General features: G+C 44.2%; 1 protein-coding gene across 4 annotated transcripts in view; it reads left to right on the top strand.

The window, feature by feature from the left end:
- RPTOR (regulatory associated protein of MTOR complex 1) overlaps positions 1-20,634 on the top strand; it is a 347,492-nt gene that overhangs the window by 72,076 nt on the left and 254,782 nt on the right. For all 4 annotated transcript variants that reach the window (XM_060133269.1, XM_060133267.1, XM_060133268.1 and 1 more), the window contains exon 2: positions 8,108-8,210. In XM_060133269.1, coding sequence (XP_059989252.1) covers positions 8,108-8,210 — 103 coding nt within the window. The remainder of the gene's footprint in view (positions 1-8,107; positions 8,211-20,634) is intronic.

Genomic DNA, 20,634 nt, shown 5'->3' with positions numbered 1-20,634 from the left:
TGTTTTGTATTATTGGTCTTGGTTGCAAAAATTCCATTTGATGTGCTTCTTGCTAGGTTTATTGTTCACTTCTTTCTAGCAGTCTTTGGGATGGGAGTTAGGAGGCAAACTGGTTTTTCCTTTTCTTCAACAACTCGATTCCCCCCACCCCTCCTGTAGTGTATCTACTCTGTTTGCTATATGTTCTAGTTTCTGACTTTCTTTATAAATTATGCATTTGTATAGCTTCGGCTCTGCTCAAAGTTCTTGCTTGATGCTCTGAATCTTAATGAGCACTGCCGGGAATTGGGTGGCTTTGCCCTCAGACAAACAGGGGAATAGTGAATGTTGTGGCATATATGGCAAATCCTAGTCTTGCTTTCTGTTTATTTTCCATTACGCTCAGTTGTTTATGTTGGAAGGAATAGGAGTGAGTCAGACTCTCGGTTTGGGGAGCAGAAAGCAGTGATTGGCTAGTTTAAGCTGCATAATTTCTTCATTCTGTATAACAGCTTGGGTGTCATTGCATGCCAGCCTGTGAATTTATACTCAGGTTTGATCCACTGTATCTTTTAAAAAATATATAGTTATCAAATAATTAAGTAGGAAGAAACCAATAAAGGAATTCCTTGTGATTTTGTTTTGAATTCTTCGGTGACAGGCATTAATGTATTTTTAATCAGCAAGGTGACAAGCAGTATACAGAGGCTTTCAAGTAGAGGCAGTGATCCAGGTCCACAGGCCCTTATCTGCAATTCTGAAATCCAAAAGCTCTGAATACTGGAAATGTTTTTGCAACTCATTTGGGGGCACAACTGGGTTGTGAGCTGGTATGAGGTTATTGATAGTCTTTATTCCATGGATTGTTGATATTTGTGCATTTCAGTGGAAATTTTAATGGTTTTGAATAGGATGTTACTCCAGACCCTTCTTGGTATTTTACATGGGATATGGGATATATACCATATTATCCTTTTGTAAATTGGAAAAATCGTGAATTTCACAACACAGCTGGCACCAGAGGATTGTATGGGAAACTGCCCAGGCTGTTACAACAGCGTCAGGCCCCCACTGCCCGACTGTCCCCAGCCTCTCCCACCTTGTAGCCAAGGTGATGTTGAGCCCTCTAGGTTGGGTTCAGAATCGTAAGGCAGGGTGCTCCATGCCTTTAGGGATACTTCCGGTATGGCTGGAGAGACCAGTCCTGGAGTCAAAACTTTAGGATCAGAGAAATCTTGGGGCCCGAGAGATCATCTACATCATTTTAGGGTGAGAGAATTGTTCAGGAGAGATTGGAATTAACCGACATGTCCAAGGTCATACGTTTTCAGTGATCACTTAATGTTTTAGAGCTTCTCAAAATGATACTCTTTTCAAATTCGAAATTAACCTCTAGGGATATAACTCTGTCATCTTCAATTATATGACATTGGAGAAGAAATGTTTTAAAATTCAAAATGGTTATTTTATGTACTATTATGCAATTTTTGGCACAGTAAATTTGATAGCCCTTATATTTTCTTAATGCTATAACTGTATTATTAAAAACATGAATCTAGAATTTTTGGAATGAGGTTGCCATAGAAATGAAAATAAAATACCAAAAAGACACTTTAGGGTATAGCTAAGAATTTAAAATCCACCACATTTGAAATCAAGCCAATGCCATGACAGTTTGCAGGGGAGCAAAGACATATTTGATTGGCTTAAGGATATTTACTGGTATTGTCTTTTGCCCAATTGTGGAATTAAATTGGTAGCTAGGTGTTAGGTCAAATACATGTTTGTAGTTCATGGGTCAATATATTCTTGAGATGTTTTCCCTTGTTTTCTTAAAAGATATAAAAAGGCAGGATGTAGGGTTAGGTGTGTATTATATACGCCAGGATGAATCAAATTAATTCCTTTAATATCTTAATTTATGGAGTGTAGCTAATTTTATACTTTCTCTCTGAGGGCCATGCTTTCCTATTGCTCACCTTCAAAGCAATCACGGAGAAACTGTTGCTGTCAGTAATGTTTGATTAGTAATGAACACTACACTTGGTGGAGGCCTGGTGAGGTGAGGCCCATTAGCTGCCTTGCAGGACTAAAGAGCGATAATAGTGCTTCCATTCGTATTTCTGTCTAAGGACTTGGAGAGCCTCAGAGATCATACTTTTTATAATGAAATTAGAAATTATTTATTTTACTGAGAATTGTTATTTTAAGTTCATTAACTGCAGTTGTAGAGGTGGAGGGAATGCAATTTGTCTAGAGTGTCAGCTGAGGTAGAAGAAATAGGATTATGATCAGAGAGCATAGGAATGCTGTGTAAATGCCCTATCTCATCCTGCACCACCTGCCTGACAACAGAGAGATTAAGAAGAAGAAACAGATGCTCCAGCAATGGAGCTTTGAAATCCCAGTGACCAGGGTACAGTCCTGGCGCCTCCGCCCAAATTCTTTACTCTCTCCATGCCTCCCTAAGGACGGCACACAGCCACCTTTTCTAGTTCATGGCCTTTTGGTGACGGCGTAGCACAGTGCCAGTTAAGGAGTAAGCACTGGCATGTGGAGGCCATTCTTGCTCAGAAATGATCAGAAACGACTGGGCTTGAGACCTGGCCGTAAACGCCTGGAGGTAAGAAGAAGGGGTAATGTGGGGTGTTCCTGAGCTCTCATCAGCCTGGAAGGCTGGCTTACCCTCTTTCTCCTGGGTCCACAGCAGGCAGGGCTTGGCTGAGGAGCAGTGGGTGGGCTGGGCCTTAGAGCAGATCCCTGAGTGTAGTGTCCTTCACCTGGGCTTTGTGAGAGAAACGAGAGTAGGCTGTCTTTGCAGATTGAGGACAAAACACAAAACTGTGGTGGCACAGGCAGTCTAAGAGAGACCCTGATCCGTATGGAATGTTTTCTCCCCTGAAGCCTTCCCTTGCACCCAGAGGGGCTGTCCCATGACTGTAAGAAAAGCAACATTTTCCTTAGGAAGCAACTTGGAACTTGCTCCCGGGTTTAATCCACACCTCATGGAAACCTCCAAGTTCCACATTATAGAGCACAGAAAAAATGCCCTTGATTTAAAAATGGTAAAGGGCAGGTATTAGTAGTTATTCACCATGGCCATTGGAAGACCACAGAAATGTTTCCAGAAACTTCTACTTTTAAGCAGCTTATACTCAGAGTGAGTTTGCTGTAAAATAATCAATCATCTGTATGGGATTATTGATACTGATCAATTAAATATTGGAAAATGACTAATAAATAAAACTTTTGTTATTCTCTGATTACTTTTCAGCCCTTTCTCCTGACATTAGGTCAAGGGACCATTTGTTTCTTATGGCTCATAATGAGAAGATTCTGGCATGTCTGTGGGAAGATATTGTTCCTCTCTTCAGTATGTCTTTGGAGGCAGGGTTGCAGTTCCTTTAAAGAGTGAAATTATTATTAATAAATGCTTTTTGTTTCTTTTTTTTTAAGAATATATATATATTTTTGGCTGTCGGGTCTTAGTTGCGGTACATGGGCTCTTCGTTGCACCGCACGGGCTTCTCTCTAATTGTGGTGCGCGGGCTCCAGGGCGTGTGAGCTCTGTAGTTGTGGCACGCGGGGTCCAGGGTGCGTGGGCTCTGTAGTTTGTGGCACGCGGGCTCTCTAGTTGAGGTGCACAAGCTCAGTAGTTGTGGCGGGCGGGCTTACTTGCCCCGCGGCATGTGGGATCTTAGTTCCCCAACCAGGGATCGAACCCACGTCCCTGCACTGGAAGGTGGATTCTTTACCACTGGACCACCAGGGAAGTCTCAATAAATCCTTTTTTTAAGTGTTGGGAGAGAAGAGACAAAAATACTTCCTTTCTTCCCCATATAACTTTAAATTCTGTTTGAACAGAGGAATATTTTCTTGCTGTAATAAAGATTATATCAAATCAGTAACCATCATCATTCTCAGTGATGAAACATTTATGACAATTTTGTTAAAACCAAGTGCAAAGATCACCACTATCATCATTTTGTAATTATTAGTAATATGATTTTGGAAGATCTATGTAATGCCATAAGACCTAAAAAAGAAAAAGGAATGATCTATTGGAAAGAATGAGATAGACTCATCATGTCACAGACAGTATGTTTGTATACTAACAAAACCTGGAGAGAGTCGCCTAAAAGCAGTTACGTTTAATTAAGAATTTAGTAAAGTGACTTAAACATTATTCTGATGGGGGGTTGGTGGTGGTGGGATGAAATGGGAGATTGGGATTGACATATATACACTAATATGTATAAAATAGATAACTAATAAGAACCTGCTGTGTAAAAAAAAATTAAATATGGAAAAAAAAATAGGATGCCTGGGTTGGGGGGGGTGGAGGGGAGGAATAAAGGTCACTTCCCAAGGTCCATGTGGGAGTTCTCCCATCCCTTCTGCTCTCTGTCTCTTAGTTTTCAAAGATCTCCGCTGGTAAGAGAATATGGTATTCAAAATTGTTAACTGATTAGGGAGTCAGAAAATCCTCAAAGGGACCTCGCTTTGGCTGGGGAAACAAGTTTCCAAAGCAAAATAAACAATTTCGATTCCATTGGTGAATCTCTATAAAGAAAAGTCACTGTTACCCAAATTATATTCTTGCAGAAGAGCTAATGAGTGTAGATTCTGCCGCAGGTTTTATCTCCTGTTTCTGGATTAAAGAAAAGGACATTCTCTGGTGGATAAAGCCTGGGAAGGTGGGGATGAAAAAAAAACACGAAACATTGTTCTGGTATATCAGCAATTATCAGTAAGAAACTCCTATGGGCAAAATACATGTATAGTAGCATATTGCCCCCAAATAGTCATGAACAATCCAGGAATAATCTTAAAAGAAATGACCAGGACTTGGCGAAGATGTTTAACTAAACATCTAAGAAGTAATGTTTAACTAAACATAAAGAAGTAAACTAAGAGGTAATGTTTAACTAAACATTACTGAGAAAAATTAAAAGAAAATTTGAGGGACTTCCCTGGTGGTCCAGTGGTTAAGACTCCACACTCCCAATGCAGGGGGCCTGGGTTTGATCCCTGGTCAGGGAACTAGATCCCACATGCTGCAGCTAAGAGCCCACCTGCCGCTACTGAAAATCCCACGTGCCACAACTAAAGATCCCTCATGCCGCAACTAAAGATCCAACCCAGCACAGCCAAATAATTAAATAAATATTAAAGAAAAAAGAAAATTTGAATAAACAGAGAAACACACTGTGTTCCTGTATGGAAAAATAGAATATCATAAGGATGTCATGTCTTGCCAAGGTTAGTTTATATGTTTAATGAAATTTTTTTGTATTTTGAATCCATTTCTATTCATTTAACATTTTAAGAATTTAATCTAAGTGTCATTCTGTTAAGAGTATATAATGGTGTGCTTAAATATTCCCTTATTTGCTTAAAATTTAGGTTGCTCCCACTTATTTTTCATGATAAGAAATGCTGTGAAGAAGGGCTTCCCTGGTGGCGCAGTGGTTGAGAGTCCACCTGCCAATGCAGGGGACACGGGTTCGTGCCCGGTCTGGGAAGATCGCACATGCTGTGGAGCGGCTAGGCCCGTGAGCCATGGCTGCTGAGCCTGCGCGTCCGGAGCCTGTGCTCCGCAACAGGAGAGGCCACAACAGTGAGAGGCCTGCGTACCGCAAAAAAAAAAAGAAATGCTGTGAAGAAAATCTTTACACATAGAAAGTTCTCTCTTATTATATTTTGTACCTCCTATGACAGATTCTCGTATGTGGAATTATTGGATCAAAGAAGACAATTTAAAATACTCAGTGTTATCAATATGCAGCTTGATTAAACAACTTTAATCAAAATCTCCATGGGATTAAGAAATTGAATAACAATTAATTTGGAAAAAATAGGTGAATATAAATGTAGCCAAGTAAAAGTTTAAAAAAAATTGTGAAGGAGAAAACCAGGCTCTCCCAAGCATTGTGAAATGTTGTGAAGATAAATTAGTTAAATCAGTGAAGTATGTGACCCAGAAATAGAATTTGGTCTATGTGGGAATATATGCTAGAGGAGTCACTACAAACCTGTGAGTTTGGGGAGATTATTTAACAGGGGGAATTGGCACCATTGGGTAGTTTTTTGAGACAAAATTAATCCTCACCTGGTACCATATACCAAAATAATATCCAGCTGGATTAAAAGGGTGAAGTGTGGGCTTCCCTGGTGGTGCAGTGGTTGAGAGTCTGCCTGCCGATGCAGGGGACACAGATTCGTGCCCTGGTCCGGGAGGATCCCACGTGCCGCAGAGCGGCTGGGCCCGTGAGCCATGGCCGCTGAGCCTGCGCATCCGGAGCCTGTGCTGCGCAACGGGAGAGGCCGCAACAGTGAGAGGCCCGCGTACCGCCAAAAAATAAAAAAAAGGGGAGGGTGAAATGTGAAACAAGTGAAAACATTAGAGGAAAATCCCTGTATTCACCCACTCAGCAGATGGTCACTGAGCTAGGCCTGGGCCAGGTGTCTGCTCCTGCATGTCAACTCTGACCTTGGAGGAGCTGCAGGTGCACAGAGGAGCGTGAATGGGCCTGGCTCCACCAAGAGGAAGACATGGATGCTGGGGTGGTGTTGAGCAGGTGGCTCTGCCCTGACAGGGTCTGGGAAGGCCTTCCCGAGGAGTGGAGGTCTGAACCCGAGAGACCCCGAGCTGGTGAGGCCGTGCAAGGAGCCCTGAGGGGCTGTGTTTGAAGACCCAGAGGTCATGCTGGCAGACCAAGGGTGAGACTTGATGTGAGTGAAGAGCTTGGCAGGATCTGGAGCTTATGAGGCTTGAATAGCATGTGGAGCAGTTCACAGTGAATCTTGAAGGTTTTGGGAACTGATTGAAAACAGGGCAGTGTGCCAATGTGTTTGAAAGCCTGGACTGGGGGAGGCAGGGGAAGGGGTCCTGGGAAAATGGTGGAGCACAGGTTGGACGTGATGGTGGCTTAGAGCTGGCAGATAGTGAAGTGGACAAACTCAGAGACATTCAGGAGCAGGACAAAAGAGATGGACGGGGAGTCACAGTGGGCACTGGCGCTCGGGAGCCTGGTGGAGGGAGCAGAGGCTCAGGTGGTCTTCCTAGCGGCCACCCTATTTGAAATGATATCTTGCCCCTCCTTGCAGGGATTTTTCTTTTATTTATTTATTTATTTGGCCGTGCTGTGCAGCATACGAGATCTTAGTTCCCTGAGTAGGGGTCGAACTCGTGCCCCCTGCGTTGGGAACACGGAGTCTTAACCCCTGGACCACGAGGGAAGCCCCAGGGATTTTATTTCTTTGATTTACTACTGTATCTTCATTTTGTAAAAATAGCGGTTGGCACCTGGTAGGTGCTTAGTAAATATCTGTTGAACAAGTGAACTAATGAAGGATGAGTTCCAGATTTCTGGCTTGAGCAGCTGGATAGGTGGGGCTGACGTTTCCTAACACTGGGAAGTCGGAGTTGGAGCAGGAGCAGGTGTGGAGGAAGATGTATCAGCTGATGGGTCCAGGGCTTCGGTATGTCGAGAATCAGGAAGGAATCCAATGGCAAACACTAGACTAGGGAAATATTTACAATAAATTATGTGGATGCCATCTTTAATATGTAAAGAGTACATGAAAACCAATTAGAAAAGATCACTAATGTTAGTAAATAAATGGTAGTATAAACATGAGTAGAAAATCCACAAAGGATACAAATATTTGAAAAAAATATTCAGCCTTATTAATACTAAAGAATGCAAACTAAATCAGTATGACAATTTCTCTCTCATCAAATTATTAACAATTTTAAATAATGAGAATAGCGATGAACTGGTCAGAATGTAAATTTGTGCAGAGTTTTTGCGAAGTAATTTGGCAGAATGTATAGAGTGTCTTAACATGTTTATATCTTTTGATCAAATAATTCTGTTTCTGGAAGTATATCATAAGGAAGCCTGAGAAAAGCCTCTCCTGCCATGTACTCTTCCCCATCTGCTTACTTGACTCTGAAACCCTGTCTTACGTGTGAAATACCCCTGGGGTGGCACAGGTAACAGGCGACTGAAGACCGGCTGTAGAAGCAGAGGGCTCCGTATGTCTGGGAACATTTTAACAACTGGAAAACTCATCAGTGAATTTCATATTGAATTATTTGTTTTTTCTGTTGTGTTTCTAGATGAAGACCGTCAGCGTTGCCTTAGTTTTGTGCCTGAATGTTGGTGTGGACCCTCCAGATGTGGTGAAGACTACTCCTTGTGCACGTTTGGAATGCTGGATTGGTAAGCGTGGGTCCCTCTCTTACAGCCTGTTGCAGGGGTCACTGCGTGGCGTTCTGGGCTTGGCAGGACTTGCCTCCACTGTCCTGGTCCAGTGCAGGCCTGTGATTGGTTTGTGTAAATCTGAAGATTTTATTTCATTTTGCAGTTATATAACCTTTAGGCTATTTTAGATACATTCACTTATGATTTGCAGTGGAGAAAGTGTCTCAAGAAAAATTGATAAGATAATGACTATTGGATTATATAATTTTCTCCTTTAAATTTGTCCTGCATCTGGCATGTAGTACAAGCTTTATTTATTGATTGATTGATTGATTGCTGTGTTGGGTCTTCGTTTCTGTGCGTGGGCTTTCTCTAGTTGCGGCGAGCGGGGGCCACTCTTCATCGCAGTGCGCAGGCCTCTCACTGTCGTGGCCTCTCTTGTTGCAGAGGACAAGCTCCAGACGCGCAGGCTCAGTAGTTGTGTCTCACGGGCCTAGGTGCTCCGTGGCATGTGGGATCTTCCCAGACCAGGCCTCGAACCCGTGTCCCCTGCATTGGCAGGCAGATTCTCAACCACCGCGCCACCAGGGAAGCCCAGTACAAGTTATATACACTTAAACCTGAATGACTGATGCCTGCATGCACAGTGCACAGTGAGGAGTCCCACCTAGCTCTTTCCAGGAGGAGGCGAGGCTGTTCTTTGTCGTCATCCTCCTCGGAGCATCTTAGCACAGTGCTGACTAGAAATGGTGAGTGTGCACAACCTTCACTTGTTTCTGGTCTTAGGGAGAATGCATTAGGCTCCCACCACTAAATAGGGCATTAGCCAAAGTTTTTTTCTGATGCCTTTTCTAAGGTAAGAAGTTCACTTCTATTTTTAGTTTGCTGAGAGTTTCTGTCAAGAATCAATGTTGCATCTTATAAAATGCTTTCTCAACATGTTGAGATAATCACCTGGCTTTTCTCCTTTAGTCTGTTGATGTGGTGAATTATATGGATTGATTTTTTGGTTGTTGAGCCAACCTTGAATTTCTGGCATAAACCTCACTTGTATTATCTTTTTCATATGTTCCTGGATTTGACTGCTAATAGTCTGTTAAGGAATTTTGCATCTCTGTTTATGAAGGATATTGGTCTATAGTTTTCTCATCTTCTAACATATTTGTTTGGTTTTGGTACCAAAATAATGCTTGGTCTCATTAATGAGTTGAGAAGTATTCCCATCTTTTCTTTTTTATGGAAGAGTTTGTATTGATTTGGGTATTATTTCTTCTCTAAATTTTAGTGTAATTTACCAATGAAGCCATCACAGTATGAATTTTCCTTTGTTTCCGTCACTGATTATTCAGCTTTCTCTTGTTGGTAGGATCAGGGCAACCTCCCCACCCCCAGCTTTTTCTATTCTAAGCAAAAGCAGAAATTCCCTTTATCTACTTTAAATAGTAAAAATTACAAACTTATTATAATCTGAATTGGAAAAAAAAGTTATTTTTCCCACTTACCTGTCTCGCTACTCTTTGGGGGTGTCTTAGGATGACAGCCTTTGTTTCACAGCCTCCTGCCTGAAGCATAGGCCCCTTGTTCCCCAAAGCCCTGTGTCAGTAGCTGTTTTCTGTGGTCAGTTTCCTTAGATGCTTTCTTGGCTCTCTGCCATCCCCTGGTGACTGTGCCGATTGAAATTGACTTCTTATTAGCCACCACTGACTGTTTCCACTTCATTTATCCCTTGTCAAAGCTGAATTTAATCAATTGTTTTCTATTTCCTCCCTCTTTATCTACTCTTCTGTTAGGTTTTTTAACACAGGGCTTCTCAACCTGGATCCTGGTGTGTACTCCTAGGGATGCGTGAGCCCGCTGGGATTGTGTGAGCGGTGGTGTCTGAGTATAGCACTGCACCTTCCGGGCTGAGGGCCCTTGGTTTTTATTAGATTCTCTAGGGGTCCTTTGCATCCTACCCTCCTGTCCCCAAATAGAAATCAAAGAACCCTCCCTCACATCTCACCCAGTCTCTTTGATCAGTATTTATGGGACAATGTTAATGAAAACGCAAAGAATTCCTTACTTCCTTCTTGGTGTGAAATCCAGCAAACGAATAGATTTTTTAATATTGTGTTCTTAAAAAATTTTGCAATTCACGTATGCAATCTACTTTGTAATAATTTCGATGGATTTTGAATTCAAAAGGGCACATTGCCTTTTTTTAGATTTAATTTTATTTATTTATTTGTTTGTTTATTTATGGCTGCATTGCATCTTTGTTGCTGCGCGGGCTTTTTCTAATTGTGGTGAGTGGGGGCCACTCTTCGTTGCGGTGCGCGGGCTTCTCCTTGCAGTGGCTTCTCTTGTTGCGGAGCATGGGCTCCAGGTGTGCAGGCTTCAGTAGTTGTGGCCCACAGGCTCAGTGGTTGTGGCATACAGGCTTAGTTGCTCCACGGCATGTGGGATCGTCCCGGACCAGGGATCAAACCCGTGTCCCCTGCGTTGGCAGGCAGATTCTTATCCACTGCGCCACCAGGGAAGTCCCCACATTGCCTTTTTTAAGTTGAAAAAATTTCGCTTGGCTTTTATTAAAAAGTGGGTCCTTATGTTGGTGATTTTAACAATATGGGATAAGAAAAAAAAACTCTTAGAGATTTGATTCAGCAAATTTGTAATGGTGTCTAGCAGCCTGTATTTTAATTTTTATTTTGAAAAAATATTTTCAAAAGTTGCAAGTAGAGCACTAAGCAGTGTCTTTCCTGATTCATTTGAAAGTAAGCTGCTGAAATGATGCTCCATCACCTTGGAATCCTTTAGTGTGTGATTCCTACAAACAAGAGTTTCTCTTTCATAATGACAACTCGGTCTTCACAGACAGGGGATTAACATGGATGCCCTGCTACTGGGTTAGCCTCAGGCTGCATTCAAGTTTGCCAGGTGTCCCCATAAGGTCCTTTATGGCACAAGGACCCTTCGCTGTATCACCCATTGCCCTTAATTTAGTCTCATTCAGGCTGCAGCAGGCCTCAGTCTTTCCTTAACCTTCATGACCTTGACATTCAGAAGATCACCAGTGCTCTGTTTAGCAGAACAACCGCTGATGTTTCCTCGGGATTAAATTTTGTTTATGCCTCTTTGGCAAGAGTGTCATGGAAGAGATCCACCTTCCTCTGTGGTGTCCTGTCAGGTGGCACGTGACTTTGATTTATCCCATTGCTGGTTATGTAACTCTTTTATCACTTGATTAAGTTGGTGTGGTACCTGAACTTCAGCTGTGAAATCCGCCCCCTTCCCTTTTGTAGTTAATAAGTATTTTGAGGGAAGAGGTGCTTTGGCTGCGTTAATATTTCTTTCCTCATCAGACTTTCAGTTTATTCAATTTGAAGTCATGGTTTCCTTTTTTATATTTTATATATTTTTATTCCTATTTTATATTATAATCAGTGGATTATAGTCCAATATTACCATCATTTATCTTGATACTCCACTTGTTTCCCATTTAGCTAGTGGGAACCCATTCCCACTGGCTTATATGGCCTTTTGTCTTGCTTCCATCGTCCTTAGAGTTACATCTGTACTTTCTATCTCATCTTGTCTTTCCCTGCTCCATTCCTGGGATCAGCCATTTCTCCAAGGAGCCCAGTTCCTTTTAGTGGCAAATAGAATTTGAAAACCGAGATCTGGGTTCTAGGTGTTCTTATTGGAGCTGTGTACTGTGTTGTTTCTCCCATTGCCTCTCTCATTGGACGGAGCAAGGGAATGCACACATGCACACATGTGCATAATATATGTATGTGTTTCTGTGTGGACACACATTCATATCTATATTTCAGTATTATCTATACAAATAAAAAACATGCATTACATTAGTGCCTCCCATTCCAAACCAATAGGAATTTTCCGTATTTATAACTCTTCCTCTGACAGTGAGAACCTTGGTATCCTTCATCCTTAATATATTTACTAATTTGATGAATCCTCCTCTGTGAACCAACTTCTTATCCCTGTCATCATACTCCTTTATTTTATACCCAGCTTCTTCCCCCACAGGTGTCCGTGCTCCTCATTGCCTGGGCTCCGATACCCCATATGGGTCACCACTCCATGGACATACCTTCTTTCCTTCCCCCGTACAGGCTCTGAGCCCCTGATTGGACTTGACAGCTCATTCTGGGCCACCACAGTTACCCTCATCCTAGAGCAGGTGCCAACCTTGCCCAGACCTGCCTCTCCCACCAATGGCTTTAGGATTGTTCAAGAAGGGATTTCAGCATTTTCAACAAGTGCTTTAGGTTTCAGGCTTGGCTAGCTCAAGGGATGATGATATATCAGTAACCAAGATGGAGAGTTGGGGGCCAGCTGGGCTGGGGAGATAATGGGATTACATTTTGTGTAAGGTAAGGTGCTTCTGGAATGCTCAGAGTAGAGCCACCTTCCAGCAGACAGCTGGAAAGACCTCTCTGGTTGGAGAAAGGGATTTGGGGGATGTCACCTGCTGAGAATGTGCAGTGACTAGAGGGAGAGGAGCAGAGCCAGGCCATGAGTGAGTGGGGAGGGGTGCCGCCTGTGACAGAGACCCCTCTGGGTGGGCAGAGGTAGGAGGAGGGCCAGGTGCCACTGGATGAGAGTTTCAGGTTGGCATTGTCACAAGCTGTGGCTGCAGTTGAGTGAGAGATGCTGGGAGCCTGGAAGGCGAAGGGGAGAGGTACAGTGAAGGCTTGGCTGGCGAGGCAAGGAGACCCAGGCTTGATGACGGGTTGGTTCTGCCATTTTCAGGATGGGAATACCTGGAGTATGTCATGGGTGGGGAAGGAGTCCCTAGGAAGACCCCCTGCAGGGGTTGGTGCCCTCATATAACCTAAAAAGCTGTTTCTGTTTAGAAGGCAACCAATCGATGTTTTATATGTGGTCTTAGCATTTTGTGCTCTGTCAGCAGAATTCAAAAGGTTTTGCACTCGTCAAGACCCCAGCTTATTCATTCCAGCTGTTTCACTCAGTGAGTTCCTTAACCATTTGGGGCCTTAGTTTCCTCATCTGCAAAATGGAGCTGATGATGGCGCCCATCTTTTGGCTGGAGGGCGATTAACTGGAGCGTGAACTGGGCTTAGCATGGGGACTGCCCTCAGCCAGGAGCAGCCCCCACGGGCCTGCACCCGCCTCCCCACCCCACCCAGCAGGCCAAGGTGCAGGGTGGGAGCTTGAGCTCTTCCTGTGTCTGTGCTACCTCTGCTCCGTTCTGTGTGCTCTCCCCAAAAGAGAGGGGAAAGAACCCTGTGCTTCTGTGCACAGGGCTGGGTAGGGATTACGAGTTGATTGCTTTATGGCTGCAGACACACATCAAACTGGTGAGACTGTGCTGGTTGAAACTGCCCTGATCTCAGGGACAAGGGGTCTGGGAGCTTGAGAAATAGACAGATTCTTACTTTCCAGTCCCTTTTTGTGTACCTGTGTGTGCACAGTCTCCATACACGTTGGGGAGAATCCTACTTCCAGAGGCTCAGAGGATGTAAGAGTCCCTGAAGCGGCCCTTTAGGTTTTCGTGTGGTGCCAGAACAAGCGAGTAGAGGTTGTACCACAGTACTCTGCAGTGATGGCCTGCCCTCCCTGCTGGACTGTTGCACAGCCAAGGCCCGGCTTCCGAGCTCCGGCTGAGGGAGGAGGAAAGGCGCACAGGCCCTGAGTAGCCCGGCAGGAGTGTGTGTGCAGACATGAGGCCGTAGGAGTGGTCCGGGAGCTAAACGCCTCTCCCCGCCCCACCCCGCCCCACCCCTCTGTTCCTGTAGATAATAAGATGCTGTTTTATTTCTTGGAGGTGACACTCAGGGAAGCAGGGGGGAAGCTGTTTTGTTTTATGGCCCCACATTAAAGTAAAAACAATCCTGCTAAAGAACGGTGCTCCTATACCTGCTGGAGGAATCTGTGTTTTAAAACAGTGTAGATGAGCTGAGTGCTGAACAGGAGGGAGTATAATTTAGCCTTAATGTCTTTTATGTCTAGCTAATGGTAGCCGTGTATTACAGGTAAGAAGGCTATGGGTTTGTCGGATGCTTGGGAATTTGGTTATCCTAAGGAAATATTTGGGAGGCACTTTGCTTTGTTTCCCTTATTCCTTAGAGAAAAGCATTTTCTTCTTCCCTCCACACAAGTGGGCATTAAGAGACCTGTGTTGATGAGCTAAAAATAGTGGTGGTAGGCCTTTGCGTGTCGCTCTTGGTTTTACAGACACTTTCACAGACTGTCGTCTGATTCTTACATCAGACTTGGGCTTGAGAGATAGTCGAGTTGGTCAACAGATGTTTGTTAAGTAGAGATCTACGTGTTAAGTGTAGAGGTATACACAGAAGAAATGTAGGTCGTGATCCTTGGGATTTCGCTGGAGACAAGACGAGAGCAAGGGAGACAGACCCCTCGAGCTCAGCAGATGTGGGGGAGTTAGAATGGGCCACACGGGTTGGGGGGGCTGCACGGGAGGTGAGAGTGAAGGACCCCGGGAAGAGAAGGAGCCTGGCAGTGGGGACCGAGCCCTGGGAGTGCTTGCTGGGCTCGCCCGGGCCCTGCTGCTGGATGCTGGGGCACGCCCCATGCCTGCACCTGGGACCCTTGCTCTAAGGGGCTCCTGGTTTAAACCCTGTTTTCTCTGTTCGGTGACACCAGCCTCTTGTAGTAGTGTCTGGGTTTCCCCCGAAGGAGGACTGTGTAACCGCTCGGAGCCTCCCTTCCTCTCTACTGTGCAAAGTGACTTTTGTGTAAACAGCGAGGCCCATACTTAAAACAGGGCGTCCCAACCACCCCCTCAGCTCTTTTGAGAACACATCCAGCTCTTGGTGTTTGTATACAACACAGCAAAAGACAACAGGGACCTGGTCTACTTGTGGATATTTGGGGAGGGAGGTTGAGTGGTTAGGATGGGGCTTAATTGTAGAGAAGGCTCCTGCAGGATTCTGGCTCCCTTCCTAGGACCCTCAGGTACTGGGAGGATCGGGGTTGGGCCATTAGCCAGAGCGTTACTGCCACGGTGCATACAGCTGAGGGGCTCCCAGCTCTGTCCTTGAGCTCAGTGAGATGAAATGCCTGTCACTCTGTGTGCTACTACTTATAAAATGTATGTAGATGATATTATGGCTAATAGAATACAGAGCCATTAAAAACCGTTTCTGATTTCAGTGGCCTTTTTGCCATTAAGTACTTTCTCAAGCAAAAATTAGTTACACAACTGATTAGTGGCAGAGTCCTTGAAAGACATATAAAGAAATTTGCACTTGATCTGGGAGGCAGTGCTCAGTTAATAAGTCGATGAACAAATACTTAGGAAATGTCCACTAAATACAAGCTACAAAGAAGTACAAACGTTCCTTGAGCAGTGAGCTCTACATGTTTCTAAAATTTCAATTTGTACTGAAGGATAGCATACGTTCAGGAAGATGCACTGATTCAAATATGTAGTTGATAACTTTTCCCAAACTGATCAGACCCAGATCAAGAAACAATATTATCAGCGGCCTGGAAGCCCATCTTGTCTCTTGTCACCTTCTAGTCACCCAGGCCCGGGGCTCCACTGTATTGACAGCGCCTGTTATCTCCGCTGATTTTGCATGTTATCTAAATGGGAGCATTCAGGAGGCACTATAGGCCTTTTGGGGGAGTGACATCATAGAAGTATTATTTTAGAAGGATGCACTCTGCTGGTCTGTTGAGAGAAGACAGGTCAGTGGGTTGAGGAGATAGGGCAGTGAGCCCTACTGCGCTCCCTGGCCTCTGCCCTCTGCTCCCTGCAGCGTCTTCAGGAGCTGGCTGGGAGCAGGGAGTCTCAGTAGTGTCAACACAAGGTGCTGCTGGTTGGACCGATACAGTCGTAGCTGATGGTTGTAGTGACCATCACGTAGTGACCAACGTAGTTGCAGTGATGGGACACAGGGTCTTTTGAAGGAAAATTGGATAGGACATGGTAGTCGGGTTGTATAAATATGAAGAAGATGGGGAGGTAAAAAAGGCTCCACTTTTTGGGCTGGCTGAATGCCAGCACCACCAGGAACCTTTGTGACCTTGGACTAAGTCATTTGACCGCTTTAAGCTTCAGCTTTCTCTTCTTTGTTATGAGGTGGGTTGGACTAAGTCCATGTCATTGTGAAGTTCTAAGCGTTATGAGGGTTATGCTGAAAAGCTTGCAGGCAGGGAGATTTATCAAGAGCTAAAATTTTATACAAATGCCAATTGCCATCTACTTTTCTTTCCATCCATCTATCCACCCACCCACCCACTCACTCACTCACTAATTCACTTCATTCATTAAGTAGAAACCCGTGAAGGCATTAGAAGAGAAGTGTTTTATTAAGACAGAACTACAATTTTAAATTTATGTTCTGTCCACTTCACCCTACATCAGATTGATAACATTGTCAGCAGTATCCACCCAGGAATTTAATTTTAGTTTACTTAAGTTATTTAGTTGTTTATTTTAGTAAATGTAGTATTAAATGCACCATTTTAGTCATCCTCATTCTTTCCCTCTCTTCACCTCCCCTCTCCCACTCACTGTCATATTCTTGGGAGGAAACCATAAAACTAATTGACCGCAGGGATTCCCAGTGGGTCAGATGTGACAGCCTCACTTAGTTGATCACAGCCTGATGGTTGGCCGGTAGCTGCCCCTGCTCCTCCCTTGGGTGGTGGTATTTTGATCCGAGACCAGGGGAAGAAGAGTGGGTGCTGCTGTCGGCCACCACTACTGATGAGGCTCCAGTGTCTGTTGGGCCGTCGGTGAGGTGCACAGAGAAGTGTGGTGTGCCTCTCTCCAGCTCCCACATGCTTTCCACATGCCCTTGCTGGGAACAATGCGGGGAGGAAGGGACAGGTGGGGGCCTGGGCTTTCCAGAGGGTGAAGTCCGAGGAGGAGGTGTAGTTTTCGTCCTCCCTGCACTCTGGGCCTTTGGAACTCCCTCCCTCCCTTTGCCTCTGTCGTGGTTCTTTAGAGGATGTGCCTAAGAGCTGCCACTGATCAATGTGATTCCTGGGCAGGCCTTTATCTTTTTACAGAGAAAACCACTTCTGTTCTCTTAGCCATAGGTTGCCTATGGCCAGAGTGCTGACCACAAGGGCACTGCATGGAAGTGTGGATGCATGAATTAGACGTGTTCAGACCAGCTCTGACATTTACTCTGTTGGTCATCATTCACAGGACATGACCAGCTATTTGACGGCTTCAGTTTGTTGAAGCTGTTTTCTGCTTCCCTTTGCTTTGGTTCCCTTTGCTCTGTTTCCCTTCCCTATGCACTTAGGTGGCCCTTAATTTTAACTTTTCAGATCCCAATTCATTCCTGTCTCTTGCCAGTCTTGTGATTCAGATTAGAGCAGCGTTGATTGCTGTCATTATAATTCTTTTGAGACCTTAACACTCTGTTCCTGCCATATCAGAGAGAGCTAAAGATTAACATCTAATTTCTTTAGTTATGGATTAAAACAAGTTTACCATAATTCTTCCAGATAAGTTAGTTACAACCCAATTTTCACCAGGTTTCCCTCAGCCAGAGCTGCTCATCAGGTCACTGGCCTCTTCTGAAGCTATTGAATTAGACTTTCCAGGGTGGGGCCTGGCATCTCTATGAAGAGTCCTTGATGACTTTGACATGTCCATGGTAAAGGCCCCTTCCAACTCCAAAGTCCTGTTACTTAATTTTATAATTCATTTTTGTGTTATTTTATTTTTATCAAGGTAACATATGCATATCTTAAAATTCAAATAGTACTAAAAGGTAGATTAAGAAAGAGCTCTGTCCTGCTCCCACCCTTCCCTGAGGGGCTACTCTGATTGAGTCCTTTCTTGTCTATACATGTATATATAACCTTTTCCCCTGTAGTTACAAATTTGCTAAATTTTCTGTGAACTTATGAGTTTATTTTATTTTTTACGTATATTCCAGTACATCTGTCAAATGCTATCAATATTTTTTCCAGTGCTCAGATAATCTGTTACTTTTTTAAAAAACACTCCTCTAGCTCCTGTTGGGCTCCTTGGTCTCTGGATCTGGTACATGGGTGACTTGTGTTTTTTCTTTTTCTGTTTCTCTATGTCTGTTTCTCACTGTCTCTCTCATTTCCTGGATCCTTTGTTGCCTTCTTTTGTGGCCTGTTTCCCAAGAAGAGGAACATGAGATACAGGTTTTGTGTTTACATGTCTGAAAAGACCTGTATTTTACCCTCAGACTTGAATATCAGGTTGAAATTATTTTCACAGAGGATTTGAAGGCATTGCTCTATTTTGTCCAGCTTATAATGCTGTTGGGAAATCCAGAGCTTTTCCCATTCCTGATTCTGTGTTTGTGATCTGATTTTTCTCTATGGATTTTTCTTTGTCTTTCTTTTTTTTTTTTTTTTGTGGTGCCATGCGGCTTGTGGGATGTTAGTTCCCTGACCAGGGATCGAACCCAGACCCCGGCAGTGAGAGTCCTAACTACTGGACTGCCAGGGAATTCCCTGTCTTTTGTTTTTTAACAATTGGATTATGATGTGTCAGGGTGTCCTTGGGTTAATCCTGTTTGTGGTTCACTGAGCTTCTGGAATCTGTTAGTTTACATCGCTGACCAAATTGGGGAAGTTAACAGGCATTATATCTTAAACTACTTTTTGAGCTCTCCACTTACTTTTCTCTTTCTGAGACTCTGATGACACTAACATTAGACCTTTTGTTATTGTCCCCCAGTCCCTTTAGGCTCCTTTCTTGGGAGTCATTCCATTTCTACAAAGAGGAATCTCGAATTCTCTACCAGGGCGGGATTGTTCAGCGGTGGCCAGGAGGAGAGGAGAGATGAGCTGATATACTTTGTGGAAGATAGTATTTGAGAGGGATAGTATATTGAGAGGGAGAGTTGGGGCAGAGTTAGTATTAATACATGGAAAACAAGGAGACTGAAAAACAATTCAAAAGATGTCATTTTCATACACTACTTGGCTCAGCATTGAATAATATTTCCATAGGCATTACTAATGTAAAACACTGAATATTAATTTAATAAAAATGTGATGTGGTTATGTTGGGAGAATAGGGAATGGGGGAGTGGGATGGTGGCTGAAGAGAGGACAGTTCTGTCCTCTGAGAAGTGAGGCTTGGGATGTGGATGGAGGGGTGTAAGGTTGGATCTTAACAAACGGCACCACGAAACAGAAGAAAACTTCAAGTGAGCTTTATTAGGGAGCGCTCCCAAGCGAGGTTCACTGGTCCGAGAGAAAGGGGGCCAGAGAAGTCGCGCCTGGGCGAGGGTTGGGCAAGATTTTATAGGGGAAGAAGGGAAAGGGGTGTGGTGAATCTGGGAGGGCGCAGGGTATTCCTTATTTGGTGGTCTTTTCGGGTATCCTGGGGGACCGCTAATCCCGCCCCTGGAAAGGCGGGAAGGCTGGGCTGGTTTCAAAATCCCCAGGTCAGTTCCTGGAACTGGGTGGTCTGGAATGTCTCCAGGGCAGTTTCTGGAACCGGGTGGTCCGGATAATTTCGTTCTGATGCAACCTGTGAATCTGATTGTGTTCCCCTGCCTCAGGCCAGTTGGCCTTACAGAGGGGCAGGACTGCTGCTGTTTTGTTGAAAGCCTTGTGATGCTATCTGCCTTAAGCCAAGTATATATGTATAACTTTGAGTTTAAAGAAGCCCATGGGAATGCTCTGGTTAAAAGGGAGAGGCTGAATATCCTAGAGCATGGAGTTTAGTGTCTGAGAAAGTGGAACGGTCTGGAATCCAGAACATAGAGTGGAAGAATTAGTCACAGTTTGGAGGAGAATTAGATAAAAGACTTAAGTATTCTACCTATCCAGTAGTCTAACCTCTTCCTTTGAAAAAAATGCTTTCTGATTGAAATTAGAGACACTGTTGAAAAGTTTCCTACAGCTGTTAAAGTGTGGTCTGTGGACCACTGGGGGTTCCTGAGACCCCTTCAAGGATCCACGGGGTTGAGACTATGTTGTAATAACATTAAGATGTTATTGGCCTCTCACTCCCTCTTGCGAGAGCACCGGAATCACAACTAACTGCTGAACAGTCATCGACAGGAAGACACTGGAACTCACCAAAAAAGATATCCCACATCCAAAGACAAAGGGGAAACCACAATGAGATGGTAGGAGGGGTGCAATCACAATAAAATCAAATCCCATAACTGCTGGGTGGTTGACTCACAAACTGGAGAACACTTATACCACAGAAATCCACCCACTGGAGTGAAGGTTCTGAGCCCCACGTCAGGCTTCCCAACCTGGGGTCCGGCAACGGGAGGAGAAATTCCTAGAGAATCAGACTTTGAAGGCTAGTGGGATTTGATTGCAGGACTTTGACAGGACTGGGGGAAACAGAGACTCCACTCTTGGAGGGCACACACAAAGTAGTGTGTGCATCGGGACCCAGGGGAAGGAGCAGTGACCCCATAGGAGACTGAACCGGACCTACCTGCTAGTGTTGGAGGGTCTCCTGCAGAGGCAGGGG

The sequence above is a fragment of the Lagenorhynchus albirostris genome, chromosome 20 (genome assembly GCF_949774975.1).
Source record: "Lagenorhynchus albirostris chromosome 20, mLagAlb1.1, whole genome shotgun sequence".
Classification (NCBI taxonomy): domain Eukaryota; kingdom Metazoa; phylum Chordata; class Mammalia; order Artiodactyla; family Delphinidae; genus Lagenorhynchus; species Lagenorhynchus albirostris.
This window is presented reverse-complemented; position numbering and strand designations above follow the sequence as displayed.